The 24,539-nt window shown below is 38.1% G+C and overlaps 1 protein-coding gene across 1 annotated transcript in view; it reads left to right on the forward strand.

Annotated features, from left to right (window-relative positions):
- The window catches only part of ATRNL1 (attractin like 1), a 706,327-nt gene that overhangs the window by 561,243 nt on the left and 120,545 nt on the right, over positions 1–24,539 (forward strand). Inside the window, exon 28 of the mRNA XM_049697035.1 lies at positions 9,163–9,277. Within this exon, the coding sequence (XP_049552992.1) occupies positions 9,163–9,277 (115 nt within the window). The remainder of the gene's footprint in view (positions 1–9,162; positions 9,278–24,539) is intronic.

Below are 24,539 nucleotides of genomic sequence, written 5' to 3' on the forward strand. Positions count from 1 at the left end.
TCAGATTTTTCCCACCCTATAAGCCGTCAATAAAATTCTCCCTTGGAGGCTTAATTTCTTAATTAATTAATTGCACACCATTAACAGAACTTTTAAAAATATGGTACCTGCCTTCAAATAGCTTACTTTTGAGTTGAGCATATTCTTTAGTGGAACAGAAAATAATTCTAAAGCAAAGTGGGAACTGGGAAGAATAGCATAATAATAGTAATAGCTGACTTTACCAAGTACTGTGATATATATACCTATGTGGGTATGTGTATATATATACACATACAGATACATAAAATACATATATTCTATATGTATATTATATCTGTATATAATATACATCCTATATGTACATAATATATAACGTTTAATCCTCATAACAACACTATGAGGAAGGTGTTGTTAGCTCCATTTTACAGCTGAGAAACTTGAGGTACAGAGAGCTTATGTGATTTGAACCCAGGCAGTGGTTGCTAAAGGTTGTTCTCTTAATCACTACATTACACTTGCTCTCAATGGCCGCAACAGGAAAAATAACTTACTCCTGATTATTGAGATGGAATAAAGTGAGGAGGTCCTGGTGTAGCCTAGGACGACCTGGGGTGGCTTCTTGCCGACTGAGAGTTTTGAGCTGGATCTTGCAGAAATGGTAGACATTGGCAAGTAGTCTGGGTGGATGAAATGACCAAGAGCACAGGGTGGGCTGAAGCGAGATGGGAAGTCAGTTGATTTGGCAGGCACATTTGTCTCTCGTACTTAGCAGTATTTTTTGAGGTCAAAAAGGACGGTCCCAATTTTGAAATGAGTGTATGAAATATAATGGTTAGGTTGCTCTCTGCACAGAGCTATGGAGAAAATTACAGGTTGTAAAAAATCTAATTATGGCAATTACTTGATAATCTATTTCAGATTTTTGAAAAATACTATCAGGAATCAACTTTTAAAGATAATCTGTTCGAAGTCATCCCCTATTAACATGCATCTGTATTGACCAACTCAGGGGCAGAGCATGATTATATAATATCTCAAAAAGAGATAATATCCTCATCTTCTGGGACCTAAATACCTGTGAAAAAATAGGTGGCAAAATAACTGCTATCACAATCCAGCCTCTTCACTCCCCAACTCAATGCCACACAATTAAAATAACAGCAAAACTCAGTTAAACTATATATTTTACTATAGATATAAACCTTGAATATGTGTGTATATGAGTGTGTGTGTGAGTGTGTGTGCGCGTGTGTGTGCATATGTGTGTAGTGAGAGATTTTGAGCAGAGAATGAAAGTAGAGACATTTCAACAAAGGAAAAAATATTTGGTACAATATGAAAATTAAGTTTACGATAGAAATACCTTGAAACTGCCGGAGCAGCATACTAATTCTGCGAATATTATGTTTTATTCCTTTACCTATTCCCACATGTAATACTTTATTCTCTTTGAATTTTCTTCTAATGCAGTTTAACCCTGGTTTTGAGAGTGTCCATCAGCTTAATTTCTTTTATTAATATGAATTATTCTCCTAGCGAGTAAAGCTAGCTAATGTGTTTCTCCCTTTATCATTTCATACAAATGGTAAATAAGGAGAGAATATGATTTTCACTTTTGGTTTTCTTCCCAAATCTAAACAACAAAATCAGAGAATCTGCTTCTGAGATCTGGAGTCTTGGTATTTGCTGATCTATAGAATCAACACAGTTCATCAGCTGTGAGCCAAATCATCAGGCTGACTTAATTCAATGTTCAGCAAATTAATTCTATTTTACTAATGTGACTAAAAACTAAATTTTATATCAATATAAGCAGTCATTACACTGCAAATACCAACTTCTGCAAGCTGTTGAAAAAGACTCATTTTTAATTATAAGTGGATTCTGATAAGAATAGCATTAAAAGTGTTCTAATAGGGAAATGTTAGAGTGATTAATGTGCAGTTGTTTGCATTTTTAACATTTCACTCATATATCAGATTAGTATTTGTGTATACTGTCAGACTTTATTCTGTCCTTGTCAAAACACTTATTACTGCTGACAGGTATAACATATCCACATTAATCCTCAATTCCTTGATTCAATTTTCTAATTGCTTTTTTGGCATGCAGTGGTGGCCACTTAGTATTATGTGATGTATTCATCATATGGTATAATAATGTGCTTTAAAAATTAGATGTGTCATTTAAAGTACTTGAACAGGAAAAAAATTACTAAGGATTGGAAATTTCAAATTTCACTGTACTTAGACTAAGTGTTAGATATTGTTACGTCACACATTCTGGAGGTTGTCCATAAATCATAGTCACAGAATGTTGAAGAGATCCTAAAATCATCCAGCCTACTTGTTCATTTCCCAGTTGGGAAAACTGATTCAGTAATATGCCCAGGATCACACAACTAGATACTGGCAGAACTGGTCCTAGAACTCAAGTGTTCTGGACCCTGCTCAGAAATGGGGCAAGTATACGCATATAATTTTTATATTCCTCCTATTAATAGTCAAGCTGAGAGAATGAGAGACTCCTTGGCTTCTTAAGCTATACTTTTTAGCAGTATTGTATAGTGGTTAAGAATAAAGATACTAGAATCAAACAGACCTGGGTTCCAATCCTGGATCTGCCACTCACTAGCTGTGTTACCCAGAGAATATTATCTGACCTCTCTGAATTTCAATTCCCTCATCTGTATAAAATAGAAAATAACACAATAATGCCTATTAAGTGCTTAGCACAGCTCCTGGTTCCTAGGAAGTACTCAATAAATGTTGGCTGATATTATTTTTCAGTGTTTTATTTTATCCCTTTAATATCCATAATTTAATTTAAATCAGTTTCTACCCACTCATACGTTTGATGAGTGGGTAGAAACTGAGTCATACCTCCCTGTTATCTCACCATGTGACAGTTGCATTTATTCTTTCATTTACTCGTTCACTTACCATGTGTAAAATGCACTCCATTAGATACTATAGGTAAGGCAAAAAGGAATCCAATATGACACCTGCCTTGGAAGAGTAGGAATCTAATAGATTCCTATGTTGTCATCTAATACAACAATTACATCAATACCTATAGTAAAAGACTGGGAAACATCAGTCCCCAAAAGGTAACACAGGTGCCATACTTAGGCTTTTCAAAGAGAAGAAGTAAGTACAGGGCCAATAGACATGAATAAGAAACTGGACCTGCCCTCAAGGAGCTTGTTCCAGTGGGAAGACAGGGCAGTTGCCCAAGTGTCACTCAAGGTGGAAAATGAAAAGGGCCGTAACAATTAAAGAACTAAGGAGGGAGAAACTAAATACCTCAGACCAGGGAAAGCTTCATGGGTGAGTTGGCTTTGAGGGATATATAATTTTAGGAAAGTTAGAGGCCTATAGGAAGGATCTCCTGGACAGTAGGAATATTATGAAGGAAGGAAGGAACAGATTCTGGAAACCCTGGGCACAGACGTTAAAGAGTGAGCACTTAACATTGACTAAAACATGGAGCTTGTGCAGAATAAAAGCTAAAGTTTGATGAGTGGGGAGACACAAGAGCCTGGCAACCCTGAAATGACCTCTTGGACTCCATTTTACAAAGTGGCAGCTCTCAGCCCGTTTTGACACATAGGCATGTTTTTTTGGCAGCAAAATTTTTGAGATTTAATGTTTTAAAATAATAATAATTGTACTTTTCAGCTCACTGTGGTACCGACCGCTTTTTATTGTCTTATTCTACAAGTTAAGGCAGTCTTCTTACCTATTATAGACAGTATGCATAACGGTTAGTCATACAAGCTCAGAAAATAGACTATAGTTTTCCAAATCCTGGTTTGGTCACCTATTAGGTCTGCAACCTTAGTTATGTTATTTAAACTCTGAGCTTCAGTTTCACAAATTATGAAATGGGAATAGCCCCTACCTCTTGTGGTAGAATTAAACCCACATAAGCATTTGGCATAGCATAAGGCATGTTGTAAGCACTTAAGAAATGTTAGCTGTTCCTTGAAGAGATTTGAGTTTGCAAGCCCTACTGAGGCAGTACTGAAAGTTTTGCTTTCTGTTTCATTTTATTTTTTAATGAAGTATAGTTGATTTAAAAAGTTTCAGGTGTACAGTAAAATGATTCAGTTATATATATGTGTGTGTGTGTATATATATATACTGTTTTTCAGATTCTTTTCCATAGTTCTGAAAGTTTTTTGAGAAGGGAAATAACATCCTTCTAATCTTTGGAGTTCTAGAGCATTGAACTAAAACCCTACTTAAATTGCAATGACTAGTCCAAGGACATCAGATAATTCTCTTAAATCCTTAGCTGCTGGGGTCAGTTTCCAGTGTCACCCGCCTACTACTTCACTCACTCTTTGAGAAGGCCAGTGGAGGAAGGAGCAAGTAGCCAGCTTTGCCTGTTGGTATCTTCAACACATCCAGTGGTTCTTATAGCAGCAGTTTCCCAGGCTAGATCCCAGGTTCAGATAGTGGCCTCCCTTTTTTAGGACATGTTATTATGAGTTTTAAGAACTGTAATCTTGAAAATCCTTACGATTCCAGGAGCTTCTCTGGTAATTTGCTTGTCTTTAATAGCTGAAAAATGAAAAGAGTTTAACATAGAATTGTTGCTCCAAAAAAACAAGAACTTGAAGATATAAGTACAATAGGTTGAAAAACACTGGTGTGAACAAAACGAGTCTTTTGTAAAAGCTCCGTGTGCTTAATGAACAAGGACTGCTAATTACATGACTGTCAGTGATATTTTCTGGCACGGTCTAACGCCAGCTTCTTTCGGTACAACAAATATGAAAATGCCTAGAAGTAAATCACATTTGCTGAGTGCTGTGGGCAAACAAACCCATGCCTTATCTCTTTCAAAGGCAGCCATGGAAAATACATGATAAATTGCACAGTTCAGTGAACATGTTATGTCATTGTGAAATGATTTTGATTCATGGTTATGTATTTATTGCTAAACAACTGACAAACCTCAAGGTATCAGAAATATCATTCATGGGGGGTTGCTATTTTCTCTTGCAAAATTCAAGTGCTATGAAGTGTTTTTCTTTTTTATTTAAAATACTTTATTGAAAGTGATATTTGCCACAGTCTTTGGAAATAATTTTTTAAATTATATGAATTCCTGCCAGAAGTGTCAAAGAGCTGTGCTAGTCACTAATATTTTTATCATAATGAATAATTCATATTTTTGCTAATATCCTTTTATGAAAATTTTATAGCTAAAAATAGACAAAGTTGTAAGCCAGTTTGATTTCAGAATAGGATTATAATCTCGTTTCATATAGCTTATCAATATAATGAAATTTTTGAATGTTTTCTGTGCAATAGCAGTAGAATTAAGAGTGAGAGAATTATATTAAAGAAGATATTACAGAAGTGGCTTTTATGCAAACATAATTCCTTTCCCATGGTCAACATATCTTACTATACTCTATCCATTGCTGACTCTCTTCAGTTTAAAGTATTAAATAATTAAGCCATTTTCTACTTGAAACTTAGTTATTTTTTACTAATTTTTCTTTCAATTGGTGCTTTTGGCATCAGCATTTGATGTTTAAAACCTTTTCTTCTAGTGTTAAAAGCAGCAGGAAAGGTAGCCTGACAACACACGATATGCACGAGGCATATCGTAAGCACTTAATAAATGTTAGCTATTCATCAACAGATGTACTCTCACATTGTGTCTTGTTTTTCTAAATCTCGTAAACCAAGAACCGCTGTTTCTCAACTGGTGGTTTTGTTTTGTTTGTGTTGTTTTGTTGTAATCATGAAATTCTTCTTTTCTGAGTTTTATAATCAAGTATTTTAACGTGGCTTTGTATATTTTGAGTAGTGCCATTGAGCTCTTACGAATAAAATAACAAAGAAAACCTTGCCTGATGGTAGAAATGATAAATTATTTCTTAGGTATATTAAAAGGGATTTGGGTATTTCTAATATATTGCCATCATTTAAACCTGAATTCATTTTATTTTCCTTTAGTATATTTTAACCAATTGACCTTTACATATACTTTGCATTTATTAAATTAGGATAAATTTTAGTAGCCTAGAAATACGATTCAAAACATTCATAGTGTTTTTCTTTTAGCCTTGGAATATGACAAGCCTATTCTCTAAATATTTACATCATTGGAGAATATCTATGTACTTATGCTGATTCTGGCTTAACATTTTCAAAAATAAGTCTGTTAAATTAAATGTAAGCTTTAAAGGGGAAAACCATAGATCTTGTAACTTGATACAAGTATTGCAACATTGCTTACAGCATTTTCTTGGAAGATTTTTATGCCCTTCTACTACCATGGCTACTTTCACCTTTATGTTCAAAATTCCCAAAATGTATCTGTATGAGGATAATTTTAAAACATGAGATTTATGCTGCTATAAAGGAGAAATCCTTTATAACAGCGTAAATCCGTTGTCACCAGAAATTTCAGTCTAAGTTTTAAATGAAAGGGAACATATTTTATCTTTAATGCCTCATTAAACTTTCTGGAAATGGCAATATTCTAAAATATTCTAGGTGGATGACTACATATGTCTGTATTCCTTCTGAAAAATTCAAACATCAGTAAAAAAAAAAAAGACTAAACGAATCATTTGTTCTAATCATTAAAGTAGTGGTATTTTCTCTTCCATTTAATTTTGCCTTTATGTATAGATGTTACTTTAAGTCAACCATGTCTCGCCTGCACTTTTTGAGTGAAATAGCCAAAACCACCATTCCTCAGCCAAATGATGTTCCTATTGTTTCAAAGGTGACGTTGTATTTAAACCTTAATTCTCTTTGTGTTTCTGTTCACATGTGTGTGCCTGGATTGTGTATGTTCACACACATGTGCTTGCACGTGTGTTTATGTTTGTGTGTGTGTGCGCATGATTTTTTTGTACATTCACAATACGATAAACTGCATTGTGTTGCTAAGAACGTGGACTCAGGAAGCAGCCTACCTGAGTATAAATCCCAGCCCTGCTACTTCCTAGTTGTGTGAATTTGAGCAAGTTCTTTTAACTTCTTGCTTTCATGTTCTCATCTTACAGGGTTGTTGTAAGATTTAAATAAGTTAATATATGTAAAGCATTTTGAATACCTAATCCATAGTATTTAATAACATATTAGCATTACCGTTATAATCATTATCATATATTCATTTACTCTACTTTATTTCTAAAGTCATATTATTTATACAAATGCATTGGTGGGTGATTATTACATATGTATTTCACTGAAATGATATTAAAGGTGTGCCTTGCTGTATGTCAATTATAGCTCAATAAAACTAGAAAAAAATATTTAAAAGATATGTCAACGGACTATTTTGGATTGTGATAATTTGATTAGATAAACTGTTATCATTGGTGAGAGGAAACAGTTGCGAAAAAGCAACAGAAATTGCATAACTTGGTGGCTCACAGACGACATATCAAATATCAAATATACTAAAATGCATTCAGGGACTTCCCCTGGTGGTTCAGTGGTTAAGACTTCGCCTTCCAATGCAGGGTGTGTGGGTTTGATCCCTGATCAGGGAGCTAAGATCCCACATACCTCGTGGCCAAAACGCCAAAACAGTTTCATTGTAACAAATTCAAAAAAGGCTTTTAAAATGGTCCACATCAAAAGAAATCCTTTAAAAAAATGCATTCATTTGTTCAAATGTAGGCCTGTTGTACATCTACAGTGTGCCAGGATTTCGTGTTAAAATGACACATGGTACCATATGATCCAGCAGCAATCATGCTCCTTAATATTCACCCAAAGGAGTCGAGAATTCATGTCCACGCAATGTTTATAGCAGCTTTATTCATCATTGCCAAAATTTGGAAGCAATCAAGATGTCCTTCAGTAGCTGAATGGATAACTAAACTGTGGTACATCCAGACAACGGAATATTATGGAGCACTAAAAATGAATGAGCTGTCAAACAACGAAAAGACATGGAGGAACATTAAATGCATATTTTTAAGTGAAATAAGTCAACCTGAAAAAGCTGAGTACAATATGATTTCAACTATATGACATTCTGGAAAAGGCAAAACTACAGGGACAGTAAAAAGTTAGTACAGATGAACCTATTTGCAGGGCAGGAATAGAAACGCAGACGTAGAGAACGGACTTGTGGACATGGGAGGAAGGGGAGGGTGGGATGAATTGGGAGATTAGGTTTGACATAAACACATTACCGTGTGTAAAATAGGTGGCTAGTGGGAACCTGCTGTATAGCACAGGGAGCTCAGCTCAGTGCTCTGTGATGACCTAGATGGGTGGGATGGGGGTAGGGGGAGGGAGGTCCGAGGGAGGGAAGGGATATATGTATACATAGAGCTGATTCACTTCATTGGGCAGCAGAAACTAACACAACATCGTAAAGCAATTATACTCCAATTAAAAAAAAGACACGGAGGAACATTAAATGCATATTTTTAAGTGAAATAATTCAATCTGAAAAAGCTAAATACTATATGATTTCAACTATACGACATTCTGGGAAAAGCAAAACTATGGGGACAGTCAAAAGATCAGTGGTTTCCAGGGGTTGGGGGTGGGACGAGGGATGAATAGGCAGAACACAAAGGATTTTTAGGGCAGGAAAACTACTCTATATGGTACTATAATGAAAAATACATGTCATTATACATTTGACAAGCCCATAGAATGTACAACACCAGGAGTGAACTCTAATGTAAACTATGTATTCCGGGTGGTAGAGATGTGTCAGTGTTGGTTCCTCAGCTTGTACACAAGTGCCACTCTGATGGGGGATGTTAATGATAGGGGAGGCTGTGCATGCATGGGGGCAGTGGGTTTATGGAAAATCTCCGTAGCTTCCTTTTAATTTTGCTGTAAACCTAAGACTTCTTTAAAAAATAAAATCTATTAGGGAAAAAAAAAAAACAAGATAAAAATAGAACAAAGCAATGAGTACTTTTCAAAAATTGCAAAAATATGTGCTAATATATAATGCCCCAAGAAAAATGTCTTCTAAATGTAAACGACCACCATTACAAAAAAACTACGTATTACTGCAATAAAATATTCAACTGAACTATTAAAAAATGAGAAATGGTGTGCCTTCAACTACTAGGAATAAACATTTTAGCTGCCTGAAGCATAGTAGGAAAAAAGTAAGATAGCAGTGTTGTGTAAACTGTGCAAATTTAGAATGGGTTTTCTCTTTCAGGGAGCACCCAAACCAATAGCCATTGAACCATGTGCTGGGAACAGAGCGGCGGTTCTGACTGTGTTTCTCTGTCTACCACGAGGATCATCAGGTGCCCCTCCCCCAGGGCAGTCAGGTAAGATGAATGAGGCACCATCAGCAGTTAAGCAAAACATGCAGACGGAACAGAAGAAGTAAACAATACTACCAGATAGCACAATAAAGACATTTACAAGGTTCTGATTTACAGCATGGTAACATTTTATTAGAATACAAACTTCTACCCAAATATCTAGATATCTGCCTTGCTATAAATTCAGATTTGCAAGTGTTTCTCTTAAAAAATACGTGTTGAATATATGTGTGTATTTGTGTATAACATAACACCTGTATGTACGTACGGACACACTTCAATTTGTTGTCATTGCAATGAGTAATCTCACTAGCAGGGCAAAGTGACCCTTTTGGGCAGCTTCTTTTCTCCCAGTATGTGTGTCATATGGGATGCCAAATTAGAAATACGATTAGAAGCTTGTTTCATAAATATGGAATCTAATTAGGGAACTTACTTACATGTTTGGAATGTTTTGCGGCATCGGAGGATAAAAGCTTGCTGCAACCATCCTGGAATATTGAAGATAAGTTCTTGCTGTCAGCACCGGACAGGTGCGGTTCATGGACCCAAGGACCCTCTCCTTCACTTGAGCACAGCCAGCCTTTTCCTCTGATTCTCCTTTTCCTGCATAAAAAGTATATTTTGAATTCGAGGTAACTCTGTGTATCCTCTTAGAGATCTTCTCATTGCTTCGACAGTTGTCCACATTGTAAACATGCCCCGTGTTGAGTATAACTTGTAACTAAATCACAAACCACGCTTATTTCTCTCTTTGTGCATATCCTCTTCCATCTGCTTACAATTTATGATTATTCTTTCTCCCGATTGTTTTCTTTAAAGGACTCTCGGTGAAATGGATGCTTTTTGAGGGTCAGAGTGATTTCAAATCTTTCTCTTCAGTTCCCCTTAAGGATAAAAGAACGTGCCAGAGATCTGGCAGGTTCTCAACAGTAGTTGATGATAAACTCAGCTCCCTGCTTAGTTTTCTTTCCTTAGTTCCCTAGTTAGCTTTGACCTTGCTCCTCACTTTCTTGATTTGTGTCCAACGAGACACAAAAATGGAAGCCACACTACTTTATACCTTATAAATTTTAAGATATTTATGTAACGGAATTTTTCCCATACAGGGACAGAGGAATTCCATCACCTTTAGACTTGTCATTTATGGTACCTGATGACATCTTGTTGCAGGATTTTCTACCCAAAGTTCATTTGTAGATGTTTATTCAATGAAACAAACCTTCTCATATGTTGAGCCAATGCCTCACTTTTCTCCTTTCAGAACAACCAAGGTAAATGGGATGCAGTAAATAGAATAGCTTGGCACTGGTCAGATAAGATGGATAATTGTAGGTACTGTGCCCAGCTAATGGAAGTATTGTTTCAAAGCTGGGATGATTTCCAATACAAACACTTTACTAATGAAAACAAGTCTGTGTGATATACACCAAGGTTCTTCTAGATCCTTGACAAGATGATGTACTGATGGGCAGAGTGAAGGCGACTGCCAATACGCTGTCCCTTTAACCTTTGAAATCTTTTTGACTGATTTGAAAAAGCCAAATAGCAGTGTGGACCATTACCTCAGCTGTGTTTTATTACAGATGCACTGCAATTACTAATGGTAATGGTAAATTAGACGTGCATAGTGTTTCCTATTTTTCACATTTGATCCTTACGACAAGCCTGTGCCATAGGTATTATAAAACTCACTTTATAAATGAGAGACTTGGTGTATATAAATCTCTGTATTTCTATACTCAAGGAATTATTGGAAAAACATTACAGTAAAGAGAAAAGCAACAACAAAAAATACTTATTACTAACATTCCAGGTAATTTTTCCTGATGATCTATAGCAGAGAGCTTATTTCTCTATAATCTACAGCCTGTGTCTTCACAAAGCCAAACATTTGGAGGAGTACTGAAAATGTCCCCAGGGTTCACACAAGTAGGCAAAACCTTGAGTTCATTCACAACACTTTTTGCGGTGACTGTAGATCGAACTATGTTGAATATCTGTGTGAATAATTCAGGATGAGTTTGTTCTTTGTTTAAAAAAAACTAATACAATTTCTCTAGCTAACTTTATAGGAGTAGGAAGAGGAAGAGTCATTGATTCTGCTCCTTCAAAGTAAAGCATTGTCTTCTGTCTGCAGTCTACTTTGAAATGCATCAAGGACATAATGTTATTGATGGATGGATAGTAGGATGAGTAGAACGACAGATATGTCATAAAGCAAGTAAAGCAAATGTTAATGATAGAATCTAGGTGATGGCAATACTGGAGTCCATTTTAAAATTCTTTCCACTTTGCTGTATGTTTGAAATTCTTTATGGTAAGATGTGGGAAACAATAAAAGTTTTTGAAAACTCTTGACTTTACTGGGGGAAAGTAAAGGCAGTGCCTATAGAGAGGAATTTTCTAATGCTCACATCTATGTTTTCCCTAAACAAGGCAAATGCTGACACCAGTATACAAACGAAATGGCTTATTTTTTCACTTTTCATCAAGATATTTGGTGTGTACCCAGTCAATTAAAACTTAACATAGTATCATCCAATATTTGAGAGGAAATGCCTTCCAGTGATAGTTTGGGAACCATATTGGTTCTCGGGAGGGAAATATTGACATTGGTTATCTCATTGCTAGAGTTTGGCTTATCTCATATCTTTACAGGAAGTCCATCTGTGTGCCTATGCTTATCACAGTGCCCTGTGTTTAGAAAGCAGTTCATAAATGTTCTTGATGATTATGATAATGATAGGAGACCTGGGAAACATGACCTTGAGCAACCACTTCTGTCTATGAGACTCAGTGAACAACAATAAAATGAGCAATTGAACTAGAATCCATTCATTGATTCTCAAATTGCACAGCTAGGAGCCTTATGTGCTGAAGAGCCTCCTCCAGCGTTGGTGCAGGGTTAGAGGTTAGGGGAGTTAAGAAGGAGGTACTGGGCTTCCCTGGTGGCTCAGAGAGTCCGCCTGCCGATGCGGGGGACACGGGTTCGTGCCCCAGTCCGGGAGGATCCCACGTGCCATGGAGCGGCTGGGCCCGTGAGGCATGGCCGCTGAGCCTGCGCGTCCGGAGCCTTTGCTCCGCAACGGGAGAGGCCACAACAGTGAGAGGCCCACGTACCGCAAAAAAAAAAAAAAAAAAAAAAAAAGAAGGAGGTAGTGGAGTAGCTCCATGGACAGACCCCTGACCCCATCCCCACTGTGTGAAGGACAGGGCGCCCAGAGTCTTCTCTTGGCTCTTGGGCTATTTATGTCTCCTAATGTGAGTGTATCTATTCAATGAGGAATAAGCATTAATTATTAGATTAGAAGTTCTCTTGCAATACTTTGCACAGTTTCTAATTTTTTTTATCAGGCCCTTTTTTGAAATGTAGCTTCCTAAATGTCGAGTGATGCTTTTCATAATGCACTCTTCACGACTATGAATGAAAGCATTTAAGAGAAGGATGAGTTTGGGGGTATGGAGAAGATGGAAGCATCCCATGAGCGTGGTGGTTTTCTCTCAGAACCTGAATGCCAGCACTAACAAATAAGTGATTCGGAAACAAGCAGGGCCTAGTTCTGGCCATCTCTTTTAAGTAGCAAATAGTGGGTTTTTTTTTTTTTTAATTCAAAATATGGCATTGTCTTTGGACTTTATTCTCTTTCTACCAGCATATATTTCAGTAATATTTAGCAAGTAATAATCAGACATAGCCCTTTAATGTCTGTCTAAAATGTGTGAAGTTCCCTTCCATGGCTCTCATCTTAGCAGAGGTCAAAAGAGAAACTGCAGATTCATCCTTTAAATTACCCCATGCAGTAATCTTTCCCTTCTTCTTCTTCTTTTTTTTTTTTTTTCCATGTAATGAATTTAGATGTTTATGAGCAATTCTCCCTCTAGGTAGCTTAGGAGAGTAAAAGCAAAAAATATTAAATAGGCTTTTTGGCACTCCTGGAGCTGGGCTAATTAGGTTCCCTGCTCCCCAGCCCTGTAAACCTGCTCCTTCATTCCTGTATTTTCTGTGAGCAACCACTGCCAGCAATGCCAGACTGTCTTGGGCTAAAGTGGGATTTCTGCTGTTGATATATGTACACAGCCACTTCTCTTCTGCCTCAAAGTGGTTGGAAGACTGACGTCCTCGTAAAAACAGGGCATATCAAGTAACCCTGCTGCGTGTCTCCAATCACCTTGGACAGCAAGGTCCCCAAGCATTTTAGAGTCACATTAAGATGAAATGTGAACAAAGTAAATAGAGCTCTTCAAAAGCATAAACTGAAAATGATCATGATTGTGTCACTTTGTGATGAAGGATTATGGATTTCATAGTTTATGGATTCTTAGTAATACAAAGCGGATTAACTTTTCTCACTGGATTCAAAATCCGGTGGCCCAGATGTCCACTGCCAAAAGGGAGATAAGTGCTTCACCTAAATGTAGAACTTTGCCCTGATCTTGCCTTATGTTTGGCAAAAAAACAAAACAAAACAAACAGAAACTGCTGGAAAGTCTAAGATTTTGAAACTTTTTTCTTTAGGTTTAGAAGTTTTGGCAGGATGACCAGATTATTTTGAAAAATCTAGAAATATTGTACGATGTTTAAAAATGATAGTCTACCCACATGTCATGGGTAATAATAATGACAAAAAGAGAACTTTGGTTTAGTCAAATGAAAAGAGGAAAACAAGAACTAGTAATTCTGAGCACTGAAGCAGGTTCTTTACATGCACTAATTCTTTTAACCCTCTTAATGAACCTGAAAAGTAGCTATTATTATCCCACTTTTACAGATTAAAAAAAAAATCTGTAAACTCAAGAGAGATTAAATGACTTGTCCGAGGACCAATACAGCCAGTGAGTGAGTGAACCAGAATTCAGATTCAGGGCCATCTAGATCCTCAGGCTGTGAGACTCTCCCTCATCGCTGTGCTTCTCTGGATAAAGATACAGGGGTACTCGGGATAGCCCATATTCCAGAAAAAGCTTTACATTCAGATCAAAGAGGAAGGACCTGGAGTGTTCTGCTAAGCATTGGACTTAAGGGGGCAAGAAGGATATATTTACCTTTCCTAGTGATTTAACTCCAGAAATTTGGTAAAATGCAAAGGTGCACGTGCCATGACACATCTGCTAATGAACGTATGACTCCGTTGTGTAATAGCAACTTGGGGCATGTAGTTATAGGAAGAGAACTTCGCCTTGTATGTGTGAGTTATGGACTTGGAGTCCCAAGTCCCAAGCTGTAGAGCCAGCTCTGCCACCAGCTAACTGTCGCCAAGTCTTTTCATCTCTGGGTCGTAGTTTCTCATGTATAAAATGACTGGATTGGGCTAGGAAATCCTAAGATGGATTTCACTCTACTCCTGTTGTACAGTTCTACTATAGATTATGCTAAGTCATACCAGTTTGGGGTAGGAAGAGCAAATAACTTGTTTCTAAGTAGTACCTTACCTTTCCAGCTGCTCAGGACCAGTTAAGAAGCTGTATTCCTATGTATATTGCTTGTTAGTGAATAAAAATAATTAGCACCGATCCTTAATTTTTTAAAATAATTTTAGTCCATTTCTTCTTTTAAATTAATTTATTTTATTTATTTAGTTTTTGGCTGCTTTGGGTCTTCATTGCTGTACACGGGCTTTCTCTAGTTGGGGCGAGTGGGGGCTACTCTTTGTTGCATTTCAGGGTGGCTTTTCTTGTTGCAGAGCACAGGCTCTAGGTGCGCGGGCTTCAGTAGTTGTGGCACGCGGGCTCAGTAATTGTGGCTTGCGGGCTGTAGAGCGCAGGCTCAGTAGTTGTGGCGCACGGGCTTAGTTGCTCCACAGCATGTGGAATCTTCCAGAACCAGGGCTCGAACACATGTCCCCTGCATTGGCAGGAGGATTCTTAACCACTGCACCACAAGGAAGTCCCGGATCCTTAAATTTTTAAAAAATTCTTAATAATTTTATTAATAAAGGTTAGTTCTCAATCTTCTCAGCATGTTTAGAAGATGTAGATCGTTCACATTGCCCCACTTTAGAAATAAGTAAAAGAAATCTCATAGCACCAATGAGAGGTAGAGGGTCTCTACAATCTCAGAGATGAATTGGGAACAGACTCCAGGTCTGCTGGCTCTCAGTGCAGTACTCATGCCTCTGAAGCCAGTTTTTTAAAGCTAATTTGCATTTTTCAGAACCTTCTGGAGTTTCCTGTCCCTTAGGACTCTGTTTTCTTTCCATAACTCTGCCACAATACCTTCACACTTGTAGAAACACACCTGTTGATCTAATCTTAGCACTCTCTTTTTTTGAGGTGGCTGGAATAAGAAATAAAACTACTGAATTGTATCAAAACTTCATTATAAAAATCTGTCATGTTAGTGACCTTTTAAGCGCAAATTCAAATATTGTTTACATCCAACATATGGGTCTTCATAAAAAGAAAGAAAAAGTGGGCACTCATGGCAAAACAAGCTACAAAATTAGGAAAGAGAGCCCAGGAAATGACAGAGATAAGAACAAATGTCTGAGATTATTGTTAATAATACGACTTTGTGTCAAATAAAAAAAAACAACCCTGATATTAAAAGTAAACAAAATCAACAGTAGGAGCTAATTTTATCTTCTATCCAAAATATAGTTATTATGAATCTTCATTTGTTACCTTTATTCATTCTAGAAATATTTAAAAGTATCTGCTACATGTCAGGCACTGGATATATGGTGGTGAACAAAACAGAATTCCTGCCCCCATAGATTTTAGAGCCTACATGGAGATAAACATGAAAAAATAATCATGCAAATAAACCCATAATTATAAAATGTTGTTTTATGAATAAAGAGTAGACAGTGTTATGAGAAAGAGGTGAAATAACACTGATGTACAATTGCTAAGCTTTAATATCTTTCCATAGTAGTAACAAAATGGCAAACGTAGTCATTAAAACGCCCTTTCCTCAGTTCTCACTTGTCATCACGTCTCTGTAGTGTTTGTTGAATACTCCCCATCATGCCTCTCCAACGTCTGGAAACTCCCTCTGGTGTTCTTTACCTCAGTCTATCACAGGTGTCTTCTTAGAATTTACTTAGAGATAATGCATGTAGAGCACCTCCCCTCTGTTCGTTACGTGCTTCTTCTGCCCTCTGAGTTCCGATAGGCATTCCCTGAGGATTAGTCCTTAGCCAACTTCTCATCCTGTCCACTCTCTCCCTTTAGGGTGATGCTCTCTTTGCTCATTTAGGGGGCTTTTCAGAGGATAACTCCCAACTGCACGGGTCTCCAGCCAACACTGGATTTGATAGTGTTTCAGTATAAAGCCACTCTTCCTTCCCCCTCTCTCCTGTTACCGTCCCTACTCCCCAGACTAGCTCTTCTACCCTGACTTTACTGTTTTTGTAAAGTCCATTTCAGAGTGACTCAAGTTTGAAACTTTGGAGTTAGCTTTTTTTCTTCTCTCTTTCTCCTCTTTGACCTCCAAGTAACCACGAAGCTCTTTAGATTTTAGCCCTGAAGCAGATAGAACAACTTCCTCCTGCCATTCTTACTCCCTCCATTTTTGGCTCAGGCCCTGGTTGCCTCTCACCTGGACTTCTGCCAAAGGAAAGCACAGTTCGAATCATACCGCTCCTTTCCTCACAGACCTTTGCTGACTTTTCATTGCCTGATGAAATAAGTCCAGACATCTACTCTGGGCTGTAAGGTCCTCCTTGACCTCTCTCCAACCTTCTTTCAGGTTTAGCAGGCACAGAGTCCTTGCCAGCGCCCACCTGCACAGCACCTCTGGCTAGTTTGGGGCCCTTGTGCAATTATTTTAACCTCTTGAACCCTCAGTTTCCTTGTCTGTGAGGTAAGGAAGATGACTGGGTAGAATGTCTTTATGATTGCCGTTAGGCCTGTAACTCCGCGTGTGTATCTCTCCCTGTGATTCCATGAGTGTATATTATATGTGTTCTTGTCACGTTCACTATTGTTCCCTGTTCCTGAAATGACCTCTCCCTCTCAGCTGCCTGTGCTCAAAGCCCAGTTCAAATGCCACTTCTTCTTCCATGAAGCCTTTTCAGTTTCCTCCATACAAATGTGACCTCGTTCTCCTTGAAATCCTATAGAATTTGCTGGGTCACTTCTTTACTGCTTTCTAACATATATCAAAGTCACTGTGTACTTTTCTTAACTTTCTTCCCAGGTAGCAAGCTCCCTGAGGGCAGTGGTTATATCTTAGTTTATCTCTGAATCCCTAGTAGCTAACAAGTTCTTGGTACTTAGTAGTTGCTTGCTAAGTATTTAATTAATGAATAAAGTTAATTATCCTTAAATGGTAGAACTTCTTCACCAAACAAATATGTAGGAAATATGTAGATATATACTACACAAATGTGAACTTTACTAGGTAAAATTTCACTTCAGGCCCATACTCTTTGATAGAATGGATTTTATGTTTTCATGATTCATGTGGGAGTCAAGCTACATTTCTTAAGGACTAAAATCAAGCCCAACACTGAACCTTTGATAAAAAATATCTATAAAACTTACCTGCTCAGATTTAAGGTTCAATGAAAATCAGGATATTAGTGAAAGATGAGACAAAATAATAAAGCAAATTATGTTTCCAATGTAATATATACTAAACCTATCATAAAGTTATTCTATTTTTATAATTTGGACTTTGTTTTCTTGGATAATAATTTTTACAAAACGATTTTATTTAAATTTGAAAAAGCACAGCTCAGTTCCACCCTTTATGATCAAAAAATAATATTGAACCTTGTGGAATAAATGTCCACATATTACTTATACACAGGACAGATAACCTCACAAGACACACCTGGCAAATAAAAAGTATCAATTGCTCTTGTAGCTGTTACCATTAACATACACCATTAACACAGTCTATTCTATGCTCGTTACTATTCTTTGAATTATCACTTCCCTATGAGGCATGTATTATCACTTTTATTTCACAGATGAGGAAAATTAATTCATGGAGCTTACTTGCCTACATAGTAAATAAGTGATGGAGCCAAAATGTAAAACCAGAAAATTTCACACCATGGTGCTCTTTCCATATCTTTTTCTGGGGATGCAGGGGTGGATTTTTTGGTTAGCCGTGTGCTTTTTGGATAGCACAGACTCACAAGCTTTTTCTTTTACTGACAGTGTCACTGTGAAGTAGCATGACCATCGTTCTCTCATTTGAGATGTTAAAGTTTATCTCTGTGCTATTGTCAATTGAGAGAAATTGATGAATGTGTAAATGAAACAAAGAAGAAAATAAAGACAACAAACTTGAAGAATAGTGAACATGGCTAATAGAACATGCTGCAGAAGTGAGTGAAATACCCTAAAAATTAACCCACTCAAATACTTTCAAGATAGAGCAATTAGAAACAAACTCACATAAAAAGTCAGAATTTATGGACATGAAAAATGAGACCACCAGCACTGAAAGCATGGCCAACACATTTTTCTTTTCTTTTTCTTCTCCCCACGTGCCACCCCTTTCAGGTATTTCTAGAATTGACTGGTAAATAATTACTGTGGTCAAAGAGAAAAATAGCAAAAAGTAAGCAACTCAACACATCAACTTACGAAGCGAAAGGGAAAAAATCAAGATTTGTTCGGAATAAGCAAGCTGCCCTTGAAGCCACAGAACAACAAAATAAGAATTTTGTGGGTATGAATAAAATCTAAAGGCTAAATCACCCCCGCCCCCGTATTTCTTTTGATAGGTAACACCATCGTCTATATATAAAACTGCCAGTTAGTAAAACATTTTACTTTTAACTGGTCATGAATTAAGTAGTCCTGCATAACATGGGTTTAGGGGAATTTGGCAGAAGGCTACCTCCTGCATTTAGCAAGGATAGGCGGGTGATCCTGAGTGTCAGAGAATTTTAGAATTTTTGGAGCTTTAGAAATGGCCTTAGAAATCACTTAGTTCTATCCCACATTTTGCAGAGGAAACCTGAAGAGCCAGAGATGGGGAGAGACTTGTCTCAGGTCAACGCTGAGCAGGGACCACAGCCAGGGTCTCTGGATCCCTCATGCAGGAACGGACTTTACCCCTCCCTCATGTTTGTTTATGCCAGGTTGCAAAATATAACCAGAAAAAATTAGTAACAATCCACTTCTTACCAGAAGGCAGTACCGCATATGTTCTGCCACCAGGGCAGAAATGGCAAACACAAAGGAACTCCCTAGATCCAAAAAGGGAAATTAAGTAACTTGAGAAAATATGTCTCCTTATCAGCAAACTGACAAAATGCTAAGAAAATGTGGGGCAAGGGCCCTGGGAGTTCCTTCTTCTCACATAAACATTTTTCTGGGGACCAGTTCAAAGGGCCAGTAGTCCCTTAGCAAATCCGGTGGGAGTACACTCAAGTTTTCATAAAAATTCTATGTTACACCGTTAGCTGATTTAGTCTCAGATCCTACTTTTCCTGTAAAATGCTGCCATATCTACCAAAGGCCTTTGAGCTTTGATATGCCTTTATTCTTAATGAAAGGTCCAGTGGAGGAACAAGCACCAGTAGTAGTAATGTTGAATTCTATAAAAAGGTAAACGTTGATTATAATTACATTAACTCCTTAAGACCAGAAGGCTTAAGGGCTTTCAGGGAAAGAGTTAACGGCCTTCTGAAAAGTGAGTGACTTACCTCCTTTCATTCACCTAATTATTTGCAAATTAGCATAACCCATCTAAGTTGGGCCAGCCTCCCCAATTGATGGGCAGCAAGTTCAGGTAAAGCGCTGGCAGAACTTAAGAGCTCCTGACGAGCTGGGAGGCTAAATGGGTCCACAGGACTCCCAGGAGGTGGTTTGAAGAGTCTGCATGGTCCTTGGGATCGTCATTTAGAAGCCTTGGAGGAATAAATGGATTTCTGCCCCATGAACCTGCTGTCTGACATAATTTGAACTGAACCTTGAAGGCCCTAGAAGTCTGGATGCAGTGACCATACACTGAGTTCCATTTATTCAGCGAGCCAGGCAAGGATCATCAAATCAATAACATGACTATGCCATCTGCTTCCATCATAATGAAAAATGACTCCTTAAGTTTTCTGTGAGGCAATTAGCTCTGACGGTAGAGCTGCAATGGCGAGAGGCCAAGTCACATTTGTATTCAAAACTCCACCAGTAAAATAGAAAGGAACTGTTGTCCATATTAATAGATACACAAAATGTATAAATAGGGTACTCTGGTATTACTGTATTGATGGATATTATTATACCACTGCAGAATCACAGAGATAGGAAGGGCACTGAAATGACATCTGGCTCATCCAACTGCTTGCAGCCACAGCTGGTGACCCTGTCCAGAATCATCTCGGACAGACAGACTGTTTCTGAAGACTTTCCCGAAAGACATACGCATAACTTCCGGGACTAATTCACTCTGTTATTTAACAGTCTTCACTACAATTTGATTCCATTTTCTTTTGTTCTCTCTCTTCTTGTTCTCATCTTTCCAGAAATAGAGATCAGCTGATTTTGTTCCTTATAATTATCTATCACTTGGGTGCTGGAAGGCAGTTTTGAAATCACCTCCCAGCCTTCAGTTCAGGTTCCGTACAGGACTCCAGGTCCATCCATCCCTGCCTTAGGACTTCCAGCTTAGGTCACCTCGTGACGCTCAGAACGCTCTTTGACCTTCCCAGATATCACTGGCTTAAGAACCGTGAAACAGAAAGGGATTCTAGAGGTAGTTCTGTCCCTTTGTTTGACAGATGTGGATACTGAGGTTCACCTGAACAGACTTCCTTAGAGTCCGAAGTTTATTACATGGCAGGACCAATGCTAGAACCCAAGGGGCTCTCTCTGGCTTTATTCTCACTGTTTGTTTTTCAGTGCCTAACCTCTCTTGTAAAATGAACTGCCCTGCCTCGCTGGTTACTTTCCCACTTACAGTTCAGTGGGACTCCTCTGTAGGAGGAGTCCTAACCTTTTCTGCCATTCCGCATTTTGTATTTATGCTCACTACTTTTCTTGCACAAGAAAAGGGAGCAGTGAGTTTCAGTTCATCTCTCTGATGTTTCAAGGTCATTTTTGAAGTCTAATCCTATCATTCCAAATGCCATTCTCATTCCCTGTCCCTATTTGTGTTATTTGCAAATATGCTGATTTCAGGGAGATATTAAATGCCTCACACTGCTGGATTCCAATGTGACTTTTAAAATACCACTTGTTATGAATACACCGTACCTCTGTCCCTTTGCACGTACTAGTCCTTCTGCCTGGACTATCTTCCAATACACACACCTACCCTTTCCCCCAAGAGACTTTCTAATTCAAGGGTCACCTCCTCTGTGGGGCTTGTCCCCATCTCTAACCAACCATACTTTTTTTTTTTAATTTATTACTATAAAAATTTTATTACACTATGACTACTCTACCCAGACAACCTAAGGGCAGGGACTTCCCCATTGTTTACCATTATATCTCCAGGGGCTAAGTGGTGCCTAGAGCATAATAGAAACACAATATATTTGCCTAATTATTTTCCTTCTTTCTCCTACTCACCTGTGTTTATCGGTGATAACTTCCCGGAGTCCAACTCTTAAGCTTCCTGTGAATTCATACTTTTGACTGCATTTTATCCATGTACTTATTATTTGTACCTTAATGTAAATTAATTCTAAATACTTCTTAGGTTTAAAAAAAAAACACCCTCCTTAATCTCTGGTCTAAATTTTGGCGTATGAAGTAGAATTGGAAACTTTACTGAAGTTAAGATGACCGATTCCTCACTACTGACCAGGGCTGTTGTTGTTCAGCCTCATTCTGGAGACCTATTTGTCATGGGTCATGTTATATTCATTTTGCAATATGATTTTTTTCTATGCTTACTAACAGATTTCTCTGGGTGTTCTGTTATTTTTTTCCACATATAAAAATCTCACTTTGATGGTTTGGTCATTCTTAAGATCATTGGTCATTTCTAAGACCATTCTTTTTTCCTAGTCTTAAAAATTTCATAGGCTCTTCTTCATTCTTGGTGCTTTAAGCGGTATCAGAGTCCCTACCAGGGACTTGGTGGCCTAGATGGGTCACCAGACCCTGCTTCTGCTACTTGGACCATGGGTATTCAGACTCTTCTAATTCTTGATGGCCTATGTGGCTTTTACATCTCCTGTTGCTGGTATTCAGATCACAGTTTTTCTGAAGACTGAGATTTTTCTAGCATTTTGAGTCTGTTTTAAGCATAATTTTTATTAACCTTTTCTCTTGCATGTAAAAACAAGTCAGTCTTTTTAAACCTAGCTTACGCTTGGTGTACAACAGATAATGTTCTGTTTCCCTTTATATCTGCAGTGGGTCACCTCAGTCTTTGCATTAATGCTTTTCACTTTCTCCAGTGCTTCAGAAACGTCATCTTTTCCTAGGCTCCTTAGGTGACTTTTAGTCTTGTTAGGACACTCCTAAGTTCCATTTTATCTCTTTGTGAAGGTCTTGCCTGCCCATCTGAGCTTCCCTTCAACTTCCTTTGTCCATCTGCATTAAAAGTATTTCTAAGAAATTCAAATTAAAACAATACTGAGATACCATTTCTCATCTATCACGTTGGTGAAAATTTTAAAGTATGACAACACATTGCTGGTTCGAATGCAAACTAGTACAGCCCTCCTGGAGGAGAATTTGGCAATACCTAAAAAAATACACTTGCACTCTTTTTTTTTTTTGCTTTATTTTGCGGTAAGCGGGCCTCCCACTGTTGTGGCCTCTCCCATTGTGGAGCACAGGCTCCGGACTCGCAGGCTCAGCGGCCATGGCTCACGGGCCCAGCCACTCCGCGGCATGTAGGATCTTCCCGGACAGGGGCACGAACCCGTGGCCCCTGCATCAGCAGGCGGACTCTCAACCACTGCGCCACCAGGGAAGCCCCACTTGCGTTCTTTTGACCCAGCAATCCCACTTCTAGAAATGTACCCTAAAATACACCTCCGGCAGTATGAAAATACACAACCATTGGTTATTTATTTCAGCATTGTTTGTAATCACATAATATTGGGAATGAACTAAATGACCATACATAGGAAAGTAGTAAAATAAATTATGATACATTCACAAATGGAGTATAATGCATCAGTAAAAAAGAATTAGGAAGATCTCTATGAACTGCTATGAGATTGTTTCCAGGATATATTATTAAGTGAAAAATGTAAAGTGCAAAATAATACCTAGAGCATGCAATCCTTTATGTAAGAAATAAAGAAATTTAAGCAAATATACAGATAACTACTAAATTTTGCAAAAGATTATAAGAAAGATAAATAAAAAACTAATGATATTGGTTACCTACAGGAAATGAAGTGGGACTGGAGTATAAAATGGGGAAATAAGAGAGGGAGTTTTAGGGATGAGGAGGAAGTGACACTTCTCTGAGTGGGACCTTTTTAAAAATCTCTGACTCTTAGGGCTTCCCTGGTGGCGCAGTGGTTGAGAGTCCGCCTGCCGATGCAGGGGACACGGGTTCGTGCCCCGGTCCGGGAAGATCCCACATGCCGCGGAGCGGCTGGGCCCGTGAGCCATGGCCACTGAGCCTGCGCATCCGGAGCCTGTGCTCCGCAACGGGAGAGGCCACAACAGTGGGAGGCCCGCGTACTGCAAAAAAAAAAAAAAAAATCCTTGTTAAAAATCTCTGACTCTTAGAAACACTGGAATGTTTCACCTACCTAATAAATAAATAAATAAAATTGGGATGTGAAGAACCCAAAATGGAATACAGACAGTGAAACATGAACTTAAATGCATTACAAATGAATAACATAACTACACTGAGGAGATAGGAAAGAAAAGAGCAACCTAAGCAATTTTGGAAAATAGTATTTTGCCTGTATAGTGTAAGGCTAAAGGCAAAGAGAACCACACACAAACATCGTACTATGGTTAGTACATTTGTTTCTTCTGGAAACAGGGGCATGTGTTAGCAATTCTGACATTACTATGTGTGAGGATACAGGTAGAGAAATAGAGAAATAGAGAAATACAGATGTGTGTAAGTGGGTTAGTATACATATGCATGTTTCCTAGCTGTGTCCACTGAGAGGACCTGGAAGCAATGATAAGTCAGTAGCAGTGAACACAGCTAGCACCCATATCTTGGTTTCTTAACACCATTTCCCAATAAAAGGAACCAGGGCTTTTCGGGGAAATAGTTTACTCCAAGGCTAGGAAGGGAAAATGCAAGTTGAAATGGAACATCTGGTTCCAGAAAGTAAGTGTTCAAAAAATTATGAAGACATGTTGAAAAGATACAGAAGCCCACCTGAAGGAGCACCCGATTGCCAAAGCTGGAACAACTTGAACA

The sequence above is a fragment of the Orcinus orca genome, chromosome 14, assembly GCF_937001465.1.
Source record: "Orcinus orca chromosome 14, mOrcOrc1.1, whole genome shotgun sequence".
NCBI lineage: Eukaryota > Metazoa > Chordata > Mammalia > Artiodactyla > Delphinidae > Orcinus > Orcinus orca.